The following is a 16,484-nucleotide window of genomic DNA, read 5'->3' as shown; positions in this document are numbered from 1 at the left end:
AAAAATAAACAAATGAGACCTAATTAAACTTACAAGCTTTTGCACAGCAAAGGATACCATAAGCAAAACAAACAGACAACCTATGGAATGGGAGGAAATATTTGCAAAAGATGAGACTTACAAGGGCTTAATTTCCAGAATACATAAACAGCTCATACAACCTAATAAGAAAAAACAAACAACCCAATCCAAAAATGGGTGGAAGACCTAAACAAGCAATTCTCCAATAAAGACATACAAATGGCCAATAGACACATGAAAAGATGCTCAATAGCACTAATTATCAGAGAAATGCAAATCAAAACTGAGGTATCACCTCACACCAGTCAGAATGGCCAGGGGGGAAGAAGCTCTCTGATGTCTCTTTTATAAAGGCACTAATCCCATCCATGAGGACTCCATCCTCATAATCTGATTACCTCCCAAATGCCTCACCTCCTAATTCAGTCACATAAGGGGTTAGAATTTCAATATTTGAATTTGGGCGGGACACAAATATTCAATCCACAGCACACAGGCACTGCCCTGCAGGGAGGAAAGCACAGGAATAAATGTCTGAGCCAACTCTCCTCCCAGTGCTAATCACCAGTCAGTGCCTTCCATGGTCAATTCTTGGCAATTCACAGGAAGCCAGAGAGCAAAACAGTTCATTGATACAATCCATAGGGGTCAGCCTCCTTGGCACAGAGCAGGGTTGAGAAGGGTGGAGAGTGGATCTGGAGGGAGAAAGGAAGGACACCTGGCATAGTTTATCTTTATTTTAAGGAAGGGGAAACAGGCTGAAAGGGATTAAGTAATGCCCAGGTAAACCAGAGAGAAAAATAGAAGTTCCATTATTCAAAACATGCAATTTGACTCATTCATCCATTCATCCATTCATTCATCCATCCATACCTATGAAGCATCAGGCATCCTCTAAGTTCTAGAGCTGGAGTAGTAAATAAAACCCAGAGGATATACTGGCTGTAGCTTAGTGAGCTGCAATAAATCATGAGAATAATAGTAATAACAATAGCACATGGCCATATACCACTCTAAATGTCTTCACATTAAATGCCCGTGAAAACTCTATTCCCATTTTATATCTGATGAAATAAAGACATGGGAAGTTTTAAATTCTTGACCAAAGTTACAGTCTAGTAAGTCGTGGAGCCAAGAATCAAAGAGAAGCAAGAGGACACTTACTCCAGAGCCCATTCATAACCTCTGTGTTTCCTGTATCAGAGGTAAATGTTATCCCCCCAAATTAGACCTCCCATCTTCATCAATAATAGAACCCTCCAATTTTAGCTGACCCCATGGTGTTTCAAACTACATTTTCCAGTCTCCCTTATACTTAGATACCACCAGTGACTGGTTCTGGACAACAAGACATAAATGGAAGAAACTTATACAACCTCCAGTAAAGGTCCAGCTTTTGTTTTTCTCTTCCTACTGCATGGAACGTGGACATAATGACAAGTTTCCAGCAGCCATCTTGGGCCCTATGCAAGGGATGGCAGAGCAGACAGATAGAAGCAATAGGTTTCCAACAATTTGTGGAACTTCTATACCAGTCCTGGCCTATTTTCTCAACTTTTTACATTAAAGAATAAAACCTAATGTGAACAGGCACTGTTGGTTTATGGTTTCTATTGCATGTAGGCAAACCTAATCCTATACCATCTTAATGTGAAAAATCACTTTGGTCTACAAGTGTTCATAACCTGACATAAGGGTAGGTAATTTATAAAAGCACTTCCATATGTTTAAAAGTCTTTTGGGCTTTATATATATACCACAAATTGGAGATTGGCAATTTGATATGTGAGACAGCTAAATTAACACAGCACCAACTCACAGGCTAATCACTTAAATTTCCATTTAATTTGCATAATAAAATCTAGCTTGAGTCAAATGGTAATATAAAAAATATCCAATGTGTGCACAGGAAGTATACTTCATAATATTCTTATTCCCTGTTCTCCTGAATATCAATTTTTTTAAGTTCCAATTTCTAATCTTCCAAGATGAACTTTTCCCATATATGCTACATTTAAGAAAACCCAGTAGACATATAATCTGGGTAATGCATATAAGGAAAGAACAGGTCTTTTAAGAACTTGAGGGGTAAAGTTCCACATTTGAGGGTAACGAGCCTCTCTGTGCTGAGGATGACATCCCCTGGTAGAATCTCTCTTGGCAAGATTCATTTTAAATGATCCCTAACTGACATTTCTCTCTTGGGCTTCCTATAAGGTCCCCTGAAAGCATCCTCCTCTTACCTATGGTGAAGGAAGCACAGGTACTTCCCAAGTCAAGTATCTCCTCAGATGCCACAGGCTGCTCCAGGAATGAATTGGATCCCAGTCTGCCAAGTTCCCCAACTTCGGGGGAACATTTATTAAATTCCCTGTCTGATATCCTTGAGGCCCCACACTACAGCTTGAAGGGAATAGGACATACTTCTACCTGCATCCCATGGGGACAACAGGGGTGGGAGTTAGCATGTACAATCTCTCCAAACTACTCCTCCAAATTCCAAATACTCTCAGCTGGATCTCTTCAATTTCAACCTTTTCTTTCTTTCTTCTTTTAAACCTTCAAGGTGGAGGTTCAAAACCAGTTACTATCCAAATGCTTTGCTTATTCTATGTGAGTGATTTGGCACCTCACTTTGAAATGAAGGTGAAGTTGGCATCTGTTATCTTAGATCTTCAGTCATAATTGTGGAAGAGTCTTGTCTTACTGTCTTAAACAGTAACTGTAGCTTTTTTACCTCATTGCCAAAAAAAGTCAACATCATCAAAAAGTAATACCAATACTTTGTTAAAAGTCTTTACCTTTAAAAATCATCCGAAAGGTTATTATTTCTCAGTAGTAGTTTTGCCCTGCTTTCTATTTTCATGGCTCTACTTTCATGTCTAAGTGAACTCAGTAGTACCACATACAGATTATTTAAAGGATCCCAGAGAAGCAGAGAGGTCCGCTTCCCATCATTGTCTTGAACAACTGAGACTCGTGGGGTGCAATCAGAAAAACAATTTCATTATTTTTCTCCACTGCCTGTTCAAGCCTTTATGCCATGGTTCTTTCCCTGCACCTAGAAGAAATAAATCTTAGACAAGTGCCACATTTTCTTCTGATCACTTCCAGGTAACTGAACCACTGCTTGTCACAAAAAATCTCAGTTAAGTAATTAATATTAGTAGAATAATCACAAAAAGGCCTTTTATTTGTCTAGTTATCTGAGGGAAGGGTAGAGTAAAGTAAGCTAACAAATAGAAAATCAACCAAGACTTCCCCACCTGCCTATCCCTGCATGCGTGTGCACACACACACGCACACTTACACACACACACACATTTTCCTCAGCCAATTTTACTGGCCTGGAGCAGATTCTAGCAGGAGGAGGAGAAAATCTTTAACCTTAAATGAAATTCCATTTTGATGACATATTTTAATTATTGAAATGTAACTAAAAGACTTTTTATTATCTGAGAGTGACCATAAAAATTATGGAAACTGCACAAGATTTTATCCAGGAGTAGAGAAAGAACTAACTCAACAAACTAGGGTGACTAGACAATGGAGGCAAAGAATATAGGGGTGTCTGTGTGTATTTGTGTGTATGTGTGTGTGACTGCACTCTCTAAGTGCCATTTGTTTAATATAAAAGTTATACTTTCTTAAGAAAACTGATACACATGAAATATTAAAATCTACCTTCTCTAAAAGTTAAATTAGGGCATGATTATTGATATAGAAAAAGAGTTGCAAAAGGAGAGTAATGGGATCAAAATGGAGTCAAAATGGTGGATGCCTCCTTTCATTCATGTTCCAAATTCCTAGAAATGACAACGAAGATATTTGATAGAACTAATAAACCCCTAGCTACAGCGTAAGAGAAGGAAAGTACACTCAGGTGGCCAAAATGTATACAGAATTCCTGAAACAGGAAAGACAGACACAAATGTGCTGATACTGGAAAAGACAATCCAAAGTAGATCCAGGAGTGGATCCTGGAACCTGTGGCAGAGATTATGGAGACAGGAAGCAAGAGGGGGCCCACTATCCCCAAACATCTTCCTTTTTCCTGGTTTAAGTGTTCTCTCCTTCACTGACATTTGTAATTATTCAATTTACAAAAATTTGATCCATATGCCCTTTCAGATACTCAGATCTGAATGCAAGAAGCATCTGTAAGACTGTAGTGCTCAAAATACTATTTCACCATGTCAATCAAAGAAAAAATACCTGAGCCAATTAAGTAAGTAAAGGATAATTGAATTCCTCAGATCCAATATGATTACATCTTTTTTATGGTCATTAATTTTCAAATGTCTTATTTTCATCCACTAAAACAGCTCATATTAGAGACCTACTTAGCTATTCATCTCCTCATAAAATGAATATTAGCACAATCTTGTACTATTCATTTTTTTGGCCATTTTTAAGTCCCAAATGACTGTGATGCTGTTAATACTAATATTAGCCTAATTTCTAATCAGTGTTGTCTTGTCAGTTCCAAAAATGCCTTGGCATTGATTAGCTATATAAGAAAAAACTGTTTAATAAAATGACTCATGTTTTTCTTTGTTCCTTAATATCTGAAATTTCTAATCTTCTATGACACAGCATTAAATTTGCTCTGTACTTAATTCTTCTGAGTTTATGGGACTCAACATGCAGCACTTCCTCAGAAGCAGTCTTACATAAAGGATTGGGACAGGGTCTGTGGTAGTGCTGTGAAGAACCTTGGGTGAGGGATTTTACAAATGAAGAAACAATGATAGAAGTACTTTTGATCATTTTAGTTTGCATGGGACTCGCTCTGTTATATTCAGGTAGTAACCGAATAAAGTCCAAATAAAATACCAAAACAAAATATTGTAGTTTAAAATACTATTTCCCATAATAACCTAGACTAATAAGACAATCAGAGGAACTCCAGTGGCTTGAACTACTGCTCCCCTGTGAATCTGCAGCTTCCACGGCCCCAGTCAGCCTCCTGAAGCCTGAGGGGCCACTGGGGTAAGAATTCAATTACATCACAACTGAAACTTGGATAGCATGTTTCCAGAATCCACCAGTAGATGGTTCCTTTAAAGATTTAGCTCAGGAACTTCATAGTGGCCACCTCCAGTAGGAAGCCATCCTTGACCCTCCCCTCAACTCATTTTAGTTAGTTGGGTGCCCCTCACAGCATCCTGATCTTCTCCCTGTCATACCATCCATCATACACTCTGCCACTGTGTTTGTATGCACCCATCACCCTCATATATCTGTGAGTTCCTGACGTACAGTGATCTTACTTTGAATTATTTTTCTTACCCCAGCAGTCAGCCTAATAACTTTGCATAATGATTCTTACCCTAGCACTTAGCAAAATAATAGGACTTTGATACACATTTGTTGAATACAGTCTCTCCCTACCCCCTTCCTTCCTTCATTCCTTCCATCCTTCCACAAATATTTATTGAGTGCTGGCTATGTGCCAGACACCATTCCAGGAACTGGAGATACAGCAGAGAACAAAACAAACCAAAGTCCTTTCTCTCATAAAGCCAGTATTCTAATAGGGGGAGACAAACAATTAACAACTAAAAAGTCTGAAATATATCCAGTCATTTAAGTGCCATGAGAAAAACTAAAGTAAGGGAAGGGGACAGAGAGGGATGATGTGAATAGGGTTCTATTTTATATACAAATGCACAACTGGCTCACTGAACAAGTGGGACTTGTAAGTAGGTATAATCAGAAAACAAATCTATTCTTCCATTACTGTCCATTCATAGCTATTCATAAGAGATAATTCTTTTTTCTGTTCCTTGATGAAATACAGAACAGGCTTCAGGACTTTTTTGATCACTCTCAGATACTATAAAAACCTCTTGGCTATTTTCGTCCCAAGAAGAGTCTTACTGAGGTAAGTAAAATACCCAGTCCCATGTACTAGCCAAAACTTCATATAAGATGAACTTCTTGTTTTGGTTTCCTCTGGGCATGTCTGTGGTTGCCTCTCTTTGGTACTGATACACATTCAAAGCTGACTTTCTTGGGGTGTTCTAAGACCCTGAGATCCCCTCTGGGAACATTCAGTGATATGTTCCATGATGCAGGATGGCATTTTCTGCACTTAAATGTCCTGCTTCAGCCCGTGGGAATCCAGTTGATCCCTCTCCCATCCCTACACAAGGTGCTCTTGGGCAGCCTCTGAAATGGCTCCCTGTCATTTTTCTCTTCCACATGGCCCACATCTTAACCTCCAAAGCCACATCTAGGCCTGAGTACTCACTTACCCTTGCCCCACCCCTGATGTATATGTAGCCAGTTTCCCTCTTTCTGCTCTGCATCTGCTCTGATCTGTTTTGGACAGATCATTGAAGACTTGTATCACTAACTTCACTAGGCACTCAGTGGGGTTTGCAGATGACACTTACAGCACACCTTTTCCAAAGTCCTGTCTCTATTCTCAAACTCCCTTTTTGGCTTCTTGGATTTCAATCCTCTTAAATCCTTCATGTGAGTAGTGGCATAAGGTCACCATCATCTTCTTCGAGGGCCTCACCTAAGGGGCCTAGTATTTCACTTTTGTTCTTGGCCTTTTGGAGTCACTGCCAAAATGTAGACAAAGAGAGGCCCATTTTAAGTCCTGTTAAAAATAAACAATGCTCACATTAGCCCTAGTGGCAGCATTTAAGGGCAAAGAGACCTTCAATCTGCCAAATAGAAATGCTGGTGGACATAAGAAGCAGCCATTCAGAAGCAATCTTGAAAAAAAAAAAGACATCATAAATACTAAGAAGGCATTCACTAGAAGAATCAGATGGGAACAGGGCTAGCTAGCATGTGTGGACATAATCTGGGAAACAGGCAGAGGTTATAGCTAAGATGTTAAGAAATCAATGCCCCAACACATATGCAGTGAGATGTCGAAGCCAGAAAAAAAAAATAATCAGGTTCATTTTCTGCAAGGAGGTTACAATGTTAGTGGGTAAAAGGTCTGGGAGTGGCGCAGCTTGGCACTCCAAGAGGCAATTTGGAAAAGTATTTAAGATCTTAGACTTTGGAACCAGGAGAAAAAAATGGACTTTAATTTTTAATACTCTTTCTAGCTGTTTGACTTTGAACAAGTTATTAAGCTTCATTTGGCCTCCGTTTCCTCATTTATACAATGCAGGTCACTTGTGGTACCTCCATGAAGAGTTGTCCAGAGGATGAATGAGGCATTGTTCATGTAACTGTCTTACTCAACTGATCCTGTTGCATCAATAGAATGCAATCATGAAGCAACTTTATTTTAATCAAGCTGTTCCTTCCATCCCTCATTGAAGGCTAGTTCTTTCCTTTTGAATAATGGAAATTTTAGGCAAGTCCCATAGTTTTTCTGGGCTCCTTAATCTCAAGAAGGATCTCGTTTTAGTTATGAAATTTTCCTGTCCAGGGAAATAATCAAAACTTCTAAGTGTATTAGATTTAAGCTTATCACCTCCCCAGCTTGGAGCTGCTCTAGGTCTAGAAGCCTACAGTAGGTGAGGCCTTGCTCCACTGCCATTTCCCTTGGGTCTCTCTCTTCTACCTCCCCCTATTCATAGGCAATGACTGGATAATGGGGAAAGATTAGGTGAAAAGGCATAATGTTAACTGGCCTTTACTCTTCTGACTTGTGCTAACAGCCTTGGGCTTGAAGGACATTCAAAACTGGCTCTTCTTGTGGGGCACATGCGTAATTGTTTCCAGAGATTCTCTCACAGGACCTCCAACAACAGCTTGCTGGAAGCCGGCAAAGCATCTCCTCCTAGTTGATTGTAACTCCTCTTCCTAAGCCTTGGGTATCTGGTGGGTCTCTTATGCTGAGTCTTTTTGCTCTTTCGAGAGCACTCTGGAAAATTCTCTCTAGTGGGTCCCCTGGGTAAACCACCACCATCCTCACTCTAAGGGCTGTTTGCTCCCTCTCTCTTTCTGCTCCATCAGATCAAGCATGACTTCTTATCTTGAAGTTCTCAGACATGTGTCATTGAGTGAGAACCTATATTGATCTAAATACCAGGACACACATTATTAATCTGAGTATTTCCCTTGAAATGCCTCTCAACTAGGGAAGAAAGGACACACAATCCACAACTAAATAAATCCTCTTTAAACTCTAGTCTTCAAGGACACAACCACTCATACTGGCCTAACCTAGTTTAGGATCTCTAAGAAGATCTTACCTAGATGGCCCAACACTTTGCTTTAGGATGTGAAGTTCCCACCAACTATCAAGAGTATTCTAGTTTCAGACCTCTATCAAAAGTCTGTAGCAAGGGGAAGAGGGACTCATTCATCTTCCCACTACATCCAACATCACAGTTGACACATGAAGGTATGGAGACCCTGAGCCTGAATCCCCCTTGTTTTTACACATGGGACCTTGAGGGAATCATTTAAGATCAGTAAGTCTAGGTTTAGAACTGGAATAATAATATCTTTCTTCTTAACTTTATAATTTTCTTTTTTTTTTTAAGATTTTTTATTGATTTATAATCATTTTACAATGTTGTGTCAAATTCCAGTGTTCATCACAATTTTTCAGTCATTCATGGACATATACACACTCATTGTCACATTTTTTTCTCTCTGAGTTATAACATTTTGTGTATATTTCCCTGTGCTATACAGTGTAATCTTGTTTATCTATTCTACAATTTTGAAATCCCAGTCTATCCCTTCCCACCCTCCACCCCCCTGGTAACCACAAGTCTGTATTCTCTGTCTATGAGTCTATTTCTGTCCTGTATTTACGCTATGTTTTTGTTTGTTTGTTTTTGTTTTTGTTTTTTAGATTCCACATATGAGCGATCTCATATGGTATTTTTCTTTCTCTTTCTGGCTTACTTCACTTAGAATGACATTCTCCAGGAGCATCCATGTTGCTGCAAATGGCATTATGTTGTCGGTTTTTATGGCTGAGTAGTATTCCATTGTATAAATATACCACTTCTTCTTTATCCAGTCACCTGTTGATGGACATTTAGGCTGTTTCCATGTTTTGGCTATTGTAAATAGTGCTGCTATGAACATTGGGGTGCAGGTGTCATCCTGAAGTAGGGTTCCTTCTGGATACAAGCCCAAGAGTGGGATTCCTGGGTCATAGGGTAAGTCTATTCCTAGTCTTTTGAGGAATCTCCACACTGTTTTCCATAGTGGCTGCACCAAACTGCATTCCCACCAGCAGTGTAGGAGGGTTCCCCTTTCTCCACAGCCTCTCCAGAATTTGTCATTTGTGGATTTTTGAATGACGGCCATTCTGACTGGTGTGAGGTGATACCTCATTGTAGTTTTGATTTGCATTTCTCTGATAATTAGTGATATTGAGCATTTTTTCATGTGCTTTTTGATCATTTGTATGTCTTCCTTGGAGAATTGCTTGTTTAGGTCTTCTGCCCATTTTTGGATTGGGTTGTTTATTTTTTTCTTATTGAGTCGTATGAGCTGCTTATATATTCTGGAGATCAAGCCTTTGTCAGTTTCACTTGCAAAAATTTTCTCCCATTCCGTAGGTTGTCTTCTTGTTTTACTTCTGGTTTCCTTTGCTGTGCAGAAGCTTGTAAGTTTCATTAGGTCCCATTTGTTTATTCTTGCTTTTATTTCTTCTAGGAGAAAATTTTTTAAATGTATGTCAGATAATGTTTTGCCTATGTTTTCCTCTAGGAGGTTTATTGTATCTTGTCTTATGTTTAAGTCTTTAATCCATTTTGAGTTGATTTTTGTATATGGTGTAAGGGAGTGTTCCAGCTTCATTGTTTTACATGCTGCTGTCCAGTTTTCCCAACACCATTTGCTGAAGAGACTGTCTTTATTCCATTGTATATTCTTGCCTCCTTTGTCGAAGATGAGTTGACCAAAAGTTTGTGGGTTCATTTCTGGGCTCTCTATTCTGTTCCATTGGTCTATATGTCTGTTTTGGTACCAATACCATGCTGTCTTGATGACTGTAGCTCTATAGTATTGTCTGAAGTCTGGGAGAGTTATTCCTCCAGCCACTTTCTTTCTCTTCAGTAATGCTTTGGCAATTCTAGGTCTTTGATGGTTCCATATAAATTTTATTATGATTTGTTCTAGTTCTGTGAAATATGTCCTGGGTAATTGGATAGGGATTGCATTAAATCTGTAGATTGCCTTGGGCAGTGTGAAAACCTCCCTACAAATAAAAGTCCAGGACCAGACGGCTTCACCGGGGAATTCTACCAAACATACAAAGAAGAACTCATACCAGTCCTTCTCAAACTCTTCCAGAAGACTGAAAAGGAGGGAATACTCCCAGACTCATTCTATGAAGCCACCATCACCCTGATACCAAAACCAGGCAAAGACACTACAAAAAAAGAGAATGATAGGCCAATATCACTGATGAACATAGACGCCAAAATCCTCACCAAAATTTTAGCAAATAGAATCCAACAACACATAAAAAAGATTATACATCATGACCAAGCGGGGTTCATCCCAGGGACACAAGGCTGGTTCAACATACGCAAATCAATCAATGTAATACATCACATCAACAAGAGAAAGGACAAAAACCACATGATCATCTCAATCGATGCAGAAAAAGCATTTGATAAAATTCAACACCCATTTATGATAAAAACTCTCGCCAAAGTGGGTATAGAGGGAACATATCTCAACATAATAAAAGCTACATATGACAAACCTACTGCCAGCATAGTACTCAACGGTGAAAAACTCAAAAGCTTCCCACTAAAATCTGGGACAAGACAAGGATGCCCACTATCACCACTCCTATTCAACATAGTCCTGGAAGTCCTAGCCACAGCAGTCAGACAAGAGAAAGAAATAAAAGGGATCCAAATTGGAAAAGAAGAGGTAAAAGTGTCACTATATGCTGACGACATGTTACTATATATAGAAAACCCTAAAAGGTCCACACAAAAGCTACTAAAGCTGATTGAAGAATTCAGCAAGGTAGCAGGTTACAAAATTAACGTTCAAAAATCAATTGCATTTCTTTACACTAACGATAAATCAACAGAAAAAGAAAGTAAAGAAACAATCCCCTTTAAAATAGCACCCAAAGTAATAAAATATCTGGGACTAAATCTAACCAAGGAGGTGAAAGAATTATACACAGAAAACTATAAACCATTGATGAAGGAAATTAAAGAAGACTAAAAAATGGAAAGATATTCCATGCTCTTGGATTGGAAGAATCAATATTGTTAAAATGGTCACACTTTATAACTTTCTTGAGAAGAGTAAAGAAACAAGATGGATGAACAAGTCTTTAATATACAAAGTTTATAGAGAAAAACGTAACTTACTATTAAGATAGCTTAATCAGAAACAGTGACTCCTTGGTCTATTTTCCTTCCTGATACTGAGCAGGACCCTGTAGGGCCTTCCAAGGGACAACCCTCCTCTTCCATGTCCCCCTCCAGCCTTTTGTTTGCTGCAAAGCTTTAGCCTCCTAGGCCTTCCCCAAGTTCCAAAGAGCAAATTTAATCAGAGAAGTGAGAAAATCCAGAAACAAAGGAAAACAGGAAAATAAGACAAAACAATAATTTTAGTTTAATAGTTTAGCCATAAAACAAAGGCAAAGGCCTTTAGTTCCTCCCCAAGGGGTATAGATAATATCCTGAGCCACATCCTTGAGTTCTTTTGCAGACACTTGCCAGATGGAAGACGTTAACTACATGCTGACAACAAGCACGTAGGCCCCAGATTGGTTAGAACCAGAAAGTTGATATTAACTTCCCAAATACCACCCTGTTACCTCACCACCAACCAATCAGAAGGATGTCCATAAGCTGATCAGACACCCTACAACTAATGTTGCCTTTAAGAGCCCTTCCCTGAAAGCCATCAGGGAGTTCAGGTCTTCTGAGCTTGAAGTTCCCATTCTCCTTCCTTGGCCCTGCAACAAATGCTGTACTTTCCTTAACTACAACCTAGTATCAGTAGATTGGCTTTGCCACATGTTGGGCAAGTGGACCCAAGTTTGGTTCGGTAACTTCCTATCTAATACACACTGTACACATGGTAGAGGAAGGACAAAGTTTCAATGACCATGAACAAAAGTCATAGAGAAGGTAAATATTATCTTATTTATACATCCTATATTAAACCTAAGGCTTGACTGCTACAATGCATAGAATACAAGGAATGAATGTCTGAGGTTCCTACACCTCTTGTTTCACTTCATCTCACTTCTACCCACAATCTAGAGATCAAGAAAAATTTCCTTTAGAAATCAAAAATAAATGCTGTTAAGGGTCAAAAATGCTAAGTGCATGCCAGGCAATGCCTGCCTTGCTTAAGTTGCTCTTGTCCTGGCCATGATCAAGAAAGTAAAGTTAAGCAGGGTTTAGGGGACCGAGGCAAGGTGGTTATTTACTGAGTTGGGGATCAGACTGGAGAACCTGATCAATGTGCTGGCTAATGCCCAATTAGACAGCCTGGTGCAAAGGCAAGAGGGCAGGGTGGAAAGTGAGGAAACCATCAGAATGCACCTGAGATGTGAGCTGTGGGGCGAGAGAACACAGTAGAGAGAAACAGAGATGCCAAAAGAGATTCTGTGTGTGTGTGTGTGTGTGTGACAGAGAGCGAGACAGAGAGAATGTCTTGCTTTAGAGCTGTCTTCATTCCTGTAAGTATCCTTGTTTTGTATCCAGGTAGCTGTATCTTTATATAATAAATCCCCATTTTTCAGGCTGTCTTTATTCTTCTCTGTCTATGGCAAGTGTAAGAGGAAGGGAGGAAACAGCATGGGCTCTGATAGGCTAATTCATTCCCATACCCTGAAGAACAGAGAATTTTCTAGAACCACTCCCAATGTAGAATTATGGATCTTCCTCAGCTTGCCCTTTTTCAAACTAGCCCAGCCTTTGGGGGCAGAATGTGATACAAACCCAGTCTTCTCAACACATTCATATGTGTCCTTTTCAGGCCCCAAAGCCATCTTATAAGGTTGAATTGAGTCTTCAACTATTCTCAAAGCTCTTGACATTGTAGGACAGAATTTGGGAGTCTCTGGGGAGTTGAGTTGCCTCATACTGATTGGTCAGACACCTAAACAGCCAATGAGTAACCCACCCAAAGCAATTCAAATAGGAAGTACTTATACAATGAACATTCCTTTTGTAACTGGGTTAAACAAATGTTATGAGGATAATAATAACGTATTTAAAATACTCACAACTGTACCACCTTAAGTACAAAAGATATGAAATCAAAGAACTGGGTTCAAACTCTTCACTCTTTCACTCCCTAACGTTTTAACTTTAAGTTACTTAACTTGTAGGAGTTTCTCCCCTCTGTAAAATAGAGATAACAATACCTACTTCACAGGGTGATGGTGAAGGTTAAAGGAGACATCTAGCAGGATGGTGCAGCTGCAGCAAGAGCATCAGAACAGTAATAATTTCTTGAGCACTTGCCATGTGCTAGGCACTTTATTTGCATTATTTTACTTCCCAATAACCTTATGAAGTGTGCACATTTTATAGGTAAGGTCACTGAAGCACACAGTGACTAAGTCATCTGCCTAAGCAATCAACATAGTCAAGGGGAGTGCAACTGACAAAGTGCTCCTCCCTCTACTTTTTCATGTTTCACTAGGAGGAAGATTCCAGACTTAAAGAAATTAGCAGCAACTACTTACTGGGGGTTCACTGGTTCCAAGTCGCCAATATGTTGAATTACACAGTTTTCTTACTTCCTCAGGACCCTCTATATCATAATCTTTGGGATAAGCTTCTCTGTCACGATGCCTTAAGGAAAAAAATTAGAATCTGTTAAGGGATAATGCTTATTTATCATTTATTGCATTTAAATTTTTAAAAGATTATCCAATGAAAATTTACTATATTTGTGACATTGTTCTAATTATAATTTACTGGATTTGGGACATATAACATATTTCCAATTCTTTTCAAGTAATGCTGAGGCTACTTCCTAAAAACAATTTAGCACATTTGATAAAACTAATAATACATAAAACAATACTTACCCAACACAGTCATTGTTCAGTGACACCAATGAAGTGAATCTTAATAATGTAGATTAGTTATTGAAAGTAAATTCTAAAATAAAACATGGTAATATCTTAGAAAGGCAACTTACCACTTCAGAAATTTTTTCTACCATGAATTTTAATTACAATTTTTTTTTCAAAATGAGAAACAGCAAAGTATTTACTCATATGGACTTATAACATGTGCTTCCTGCTGCTAAAGAGGATCTAAAGGAAGCTGACAGTTAAACATAAGCTAAAAAAAAAACAGTTCTTAAAACATGTAAGTGGAAGAGGAAAAAAATATTCCAAACATCTTGACTAAAGGATGGTTGGAAATAATAAAGGAGGGATTCGGGGACAGGGAAGGAAAAAGAAGGTGAAGTGGCCCACAGAAGAAAAAGCTATTTTCACAAAGCTTTCTTGGGTGAGATAAAGGAAGCTGAATACAAACACCCATCCAAAGGGGCTCTGCTATTAAGGGATATGGGGCTAGGACTGTGTAAGGGACACTGAGATACCCAAGAATTTATGCACCTATCCACTCACTCATCCATCCACCCATCTCTTTGTTCATTCAAACATTTTAAATACCTACTACATGCCAGGTATTTTGTTAGGTTCAGGGGATACAATGGGGAGTAAGTGTAATACAGTCCCTGCCTTCAGTTGCTCACATTCTGGAGAGAGACACAGACAATTAAAAAGAAAAATCTACAATGTGATGAGTGTGGGCACAGGGCCGGTAAGCAGAACAGCATCCACTAACTTGGATGAGCACCCAGCATCCAAGTTAGGAGACCCTTTAGGACCTGATCGCCTGCCCCCAAGGGCCTTATCCCACTGCACTGGGGCTGGGCCCCTGCACTGCATTCAAATTACACCCTTTCCTCCTCACCTCCAAGCATGGGAGCAGAGCTCTGCACAGAATGCAGCAGCAAGGGAGCCTAGGGTGGGACTGCAGAGCTCCAGTATGTGAGCCCTCTGCTCTCCTCACATTTGAGCATTAACTGCAAAACACTAGAATTATTTTGGTACCACATCATTTTTTGAGAGCCTGACAGAAAGCTCTCACTGAAGTTTGCAGGGGGAATACTGGATGACGTTAAGAACCAGGAGTGATAGAGTGAGCGGGCCATGGATTTGAGTCATTGCTCAGCCAAGTCATATCTGTGTGACCTCGGAGAAATTACTTAACTATTCTGTGCTTTCATTTTCACGTGTGTAAATTGAGGACAGAAATAATACCAATGGTTTTTAAAATTTTTATAAGAGTTAAAAATAAAAAAATAAAAGTGGAATGTCCTTCAAATACTGTAAAGCACCATAAACATCTATGTATAGTGAATAGTAACCCGGCTTCAAAAAAATTCTGGTGTACAAGAATTGCAACTTTTTTTCCCCATAATTGTACCTAATTTCCTTTCCAAGTGTTCAAATTTCCAGGTGGAAAAACCTTAATCTTAATCAATTCTGGGTCCTTTCCAACTCTAAAGGGTCCATTCATGGTACCACAATGCCAAGAATCCATCTTTGTTGTCATCATTTCTTCTTGCTGGCATCTGTGGAAAAATCCTTATTCTCCTGTGGTCTTCAATTGTGGATCCATGCAGGTCTCTGCTATGGCAATCCTGGTCCTGCCACACTGTCTACACAGACTCGCAGTCTGCCACAGGGATGCCACTATCTACCCCACCAAAAACTTTCTTGTGTCCCTCTCCACCCAGGGTTCCTGGAAACCCAGATGCCATCTGTCATCCCTGAGCCGTTTGCCTGGCACACCAAGAAGGTACTTGTTTCATGTTCCCACCACACTGGGCTTGGGGGACACATAAAAGCCCCACACTTCAACAGCTCTGAAAACACTACCCTGAGAATGAAGGGCTAGGCAGTGATAGGTCCTATCTGCTCTAGGATTTCCAAGGTCTTAATTCAAATTTGGGATCCTGGGTAGCCCTTCTTCATCTAGTCTTCCAAATCTATGGTATCATCCTAAGACCAAAGCTTTCAAAGTCCAAAACCAAAAATCTGGCTCCTTTGTTGCCTGCTGGGTTATTTCTCTGAGACAATAAAACCAGAATACCTCCCTAGGAGCACAGGAATGAAGGGGCCAACTTAACATTTCAGTGTATTGGGTCCAGGGCCCACCTCTTTATTAGGCACCATTGGCACCGTGCCCAGGGCTTGTGATACTTTTAGGGGCCCAGGAGAGTGTTCTAATCATTTTTAAATCAGAAAAAAATACATAATCTAGTTTGGATTATATCTGTTTTTATACCAAAGCAGTCACAAACCATTATTTTAAACTTTCTTTTTTTTAATGGAGGAAGGGACCCATGAAGGCAAAGATAATTAGTGTCCATGAAAGTCAAAATGCAGCCTTGATTATCCCACCATACATTTTAAGTTGTATTATAACAAGATTATTTTTTATAAAAAATGCAGATATTTTCTTTTTCTTACCACAATCTCAGATAGCAGCCAAAAA

The 16,484-nt window shown here is 39.4% G+C and overlaps 1 protein-coding gene across 7 annotated transcripts in view; it reads right to left on the bottom strand.

Annotated features, from left to right (window-relative positions):
- The window catches only part of CFAP95 (cilia and flagella associated protein 95), a 222,589-nt gene that overhangs the window by 152,827 nt on the left and 53,278 nt on the right, over window positions 1-16,484 (bottom strand). For all 7 annotated transcript variants that reach the window (XR_006724145.2, XM_045515100.2, XM_074361685.1 and 4 more), the window contains one exon: window positions 13,646-13,754. Coding sequence is in view for 3 of the 7 variants with exons in the window: in XM_045515097.2 (XP_045371053.1) it covers window positions 13,646-13,754 (109 nt within the window). In the remaining 4 variants the exon portion in view is untranslated. The remainder of the gene's footprint in view (window positions 1-13,645; window positions 13,755-16,484) is intronic.

Source organism: Camelus bactrianus, chromosome 4, assembly GCF_048773025.1.
Source record: "Camelus bactrianus isolate YW-2024 breed Bactrian camel chromosome 4, ASM4877302v1, whole genome shotgun sequence".
Taxonomy (NCBI): Eukaryota; Metazoa; Chordata; class Mammalia; order Artiodactyla; family Camelidae; genus Camelus; species Camelus bactrianus.
Note: the sequence above shows the minus strand (reverse complement) of the source record. Positions and strands in the feature narration are given on the sequence as shown.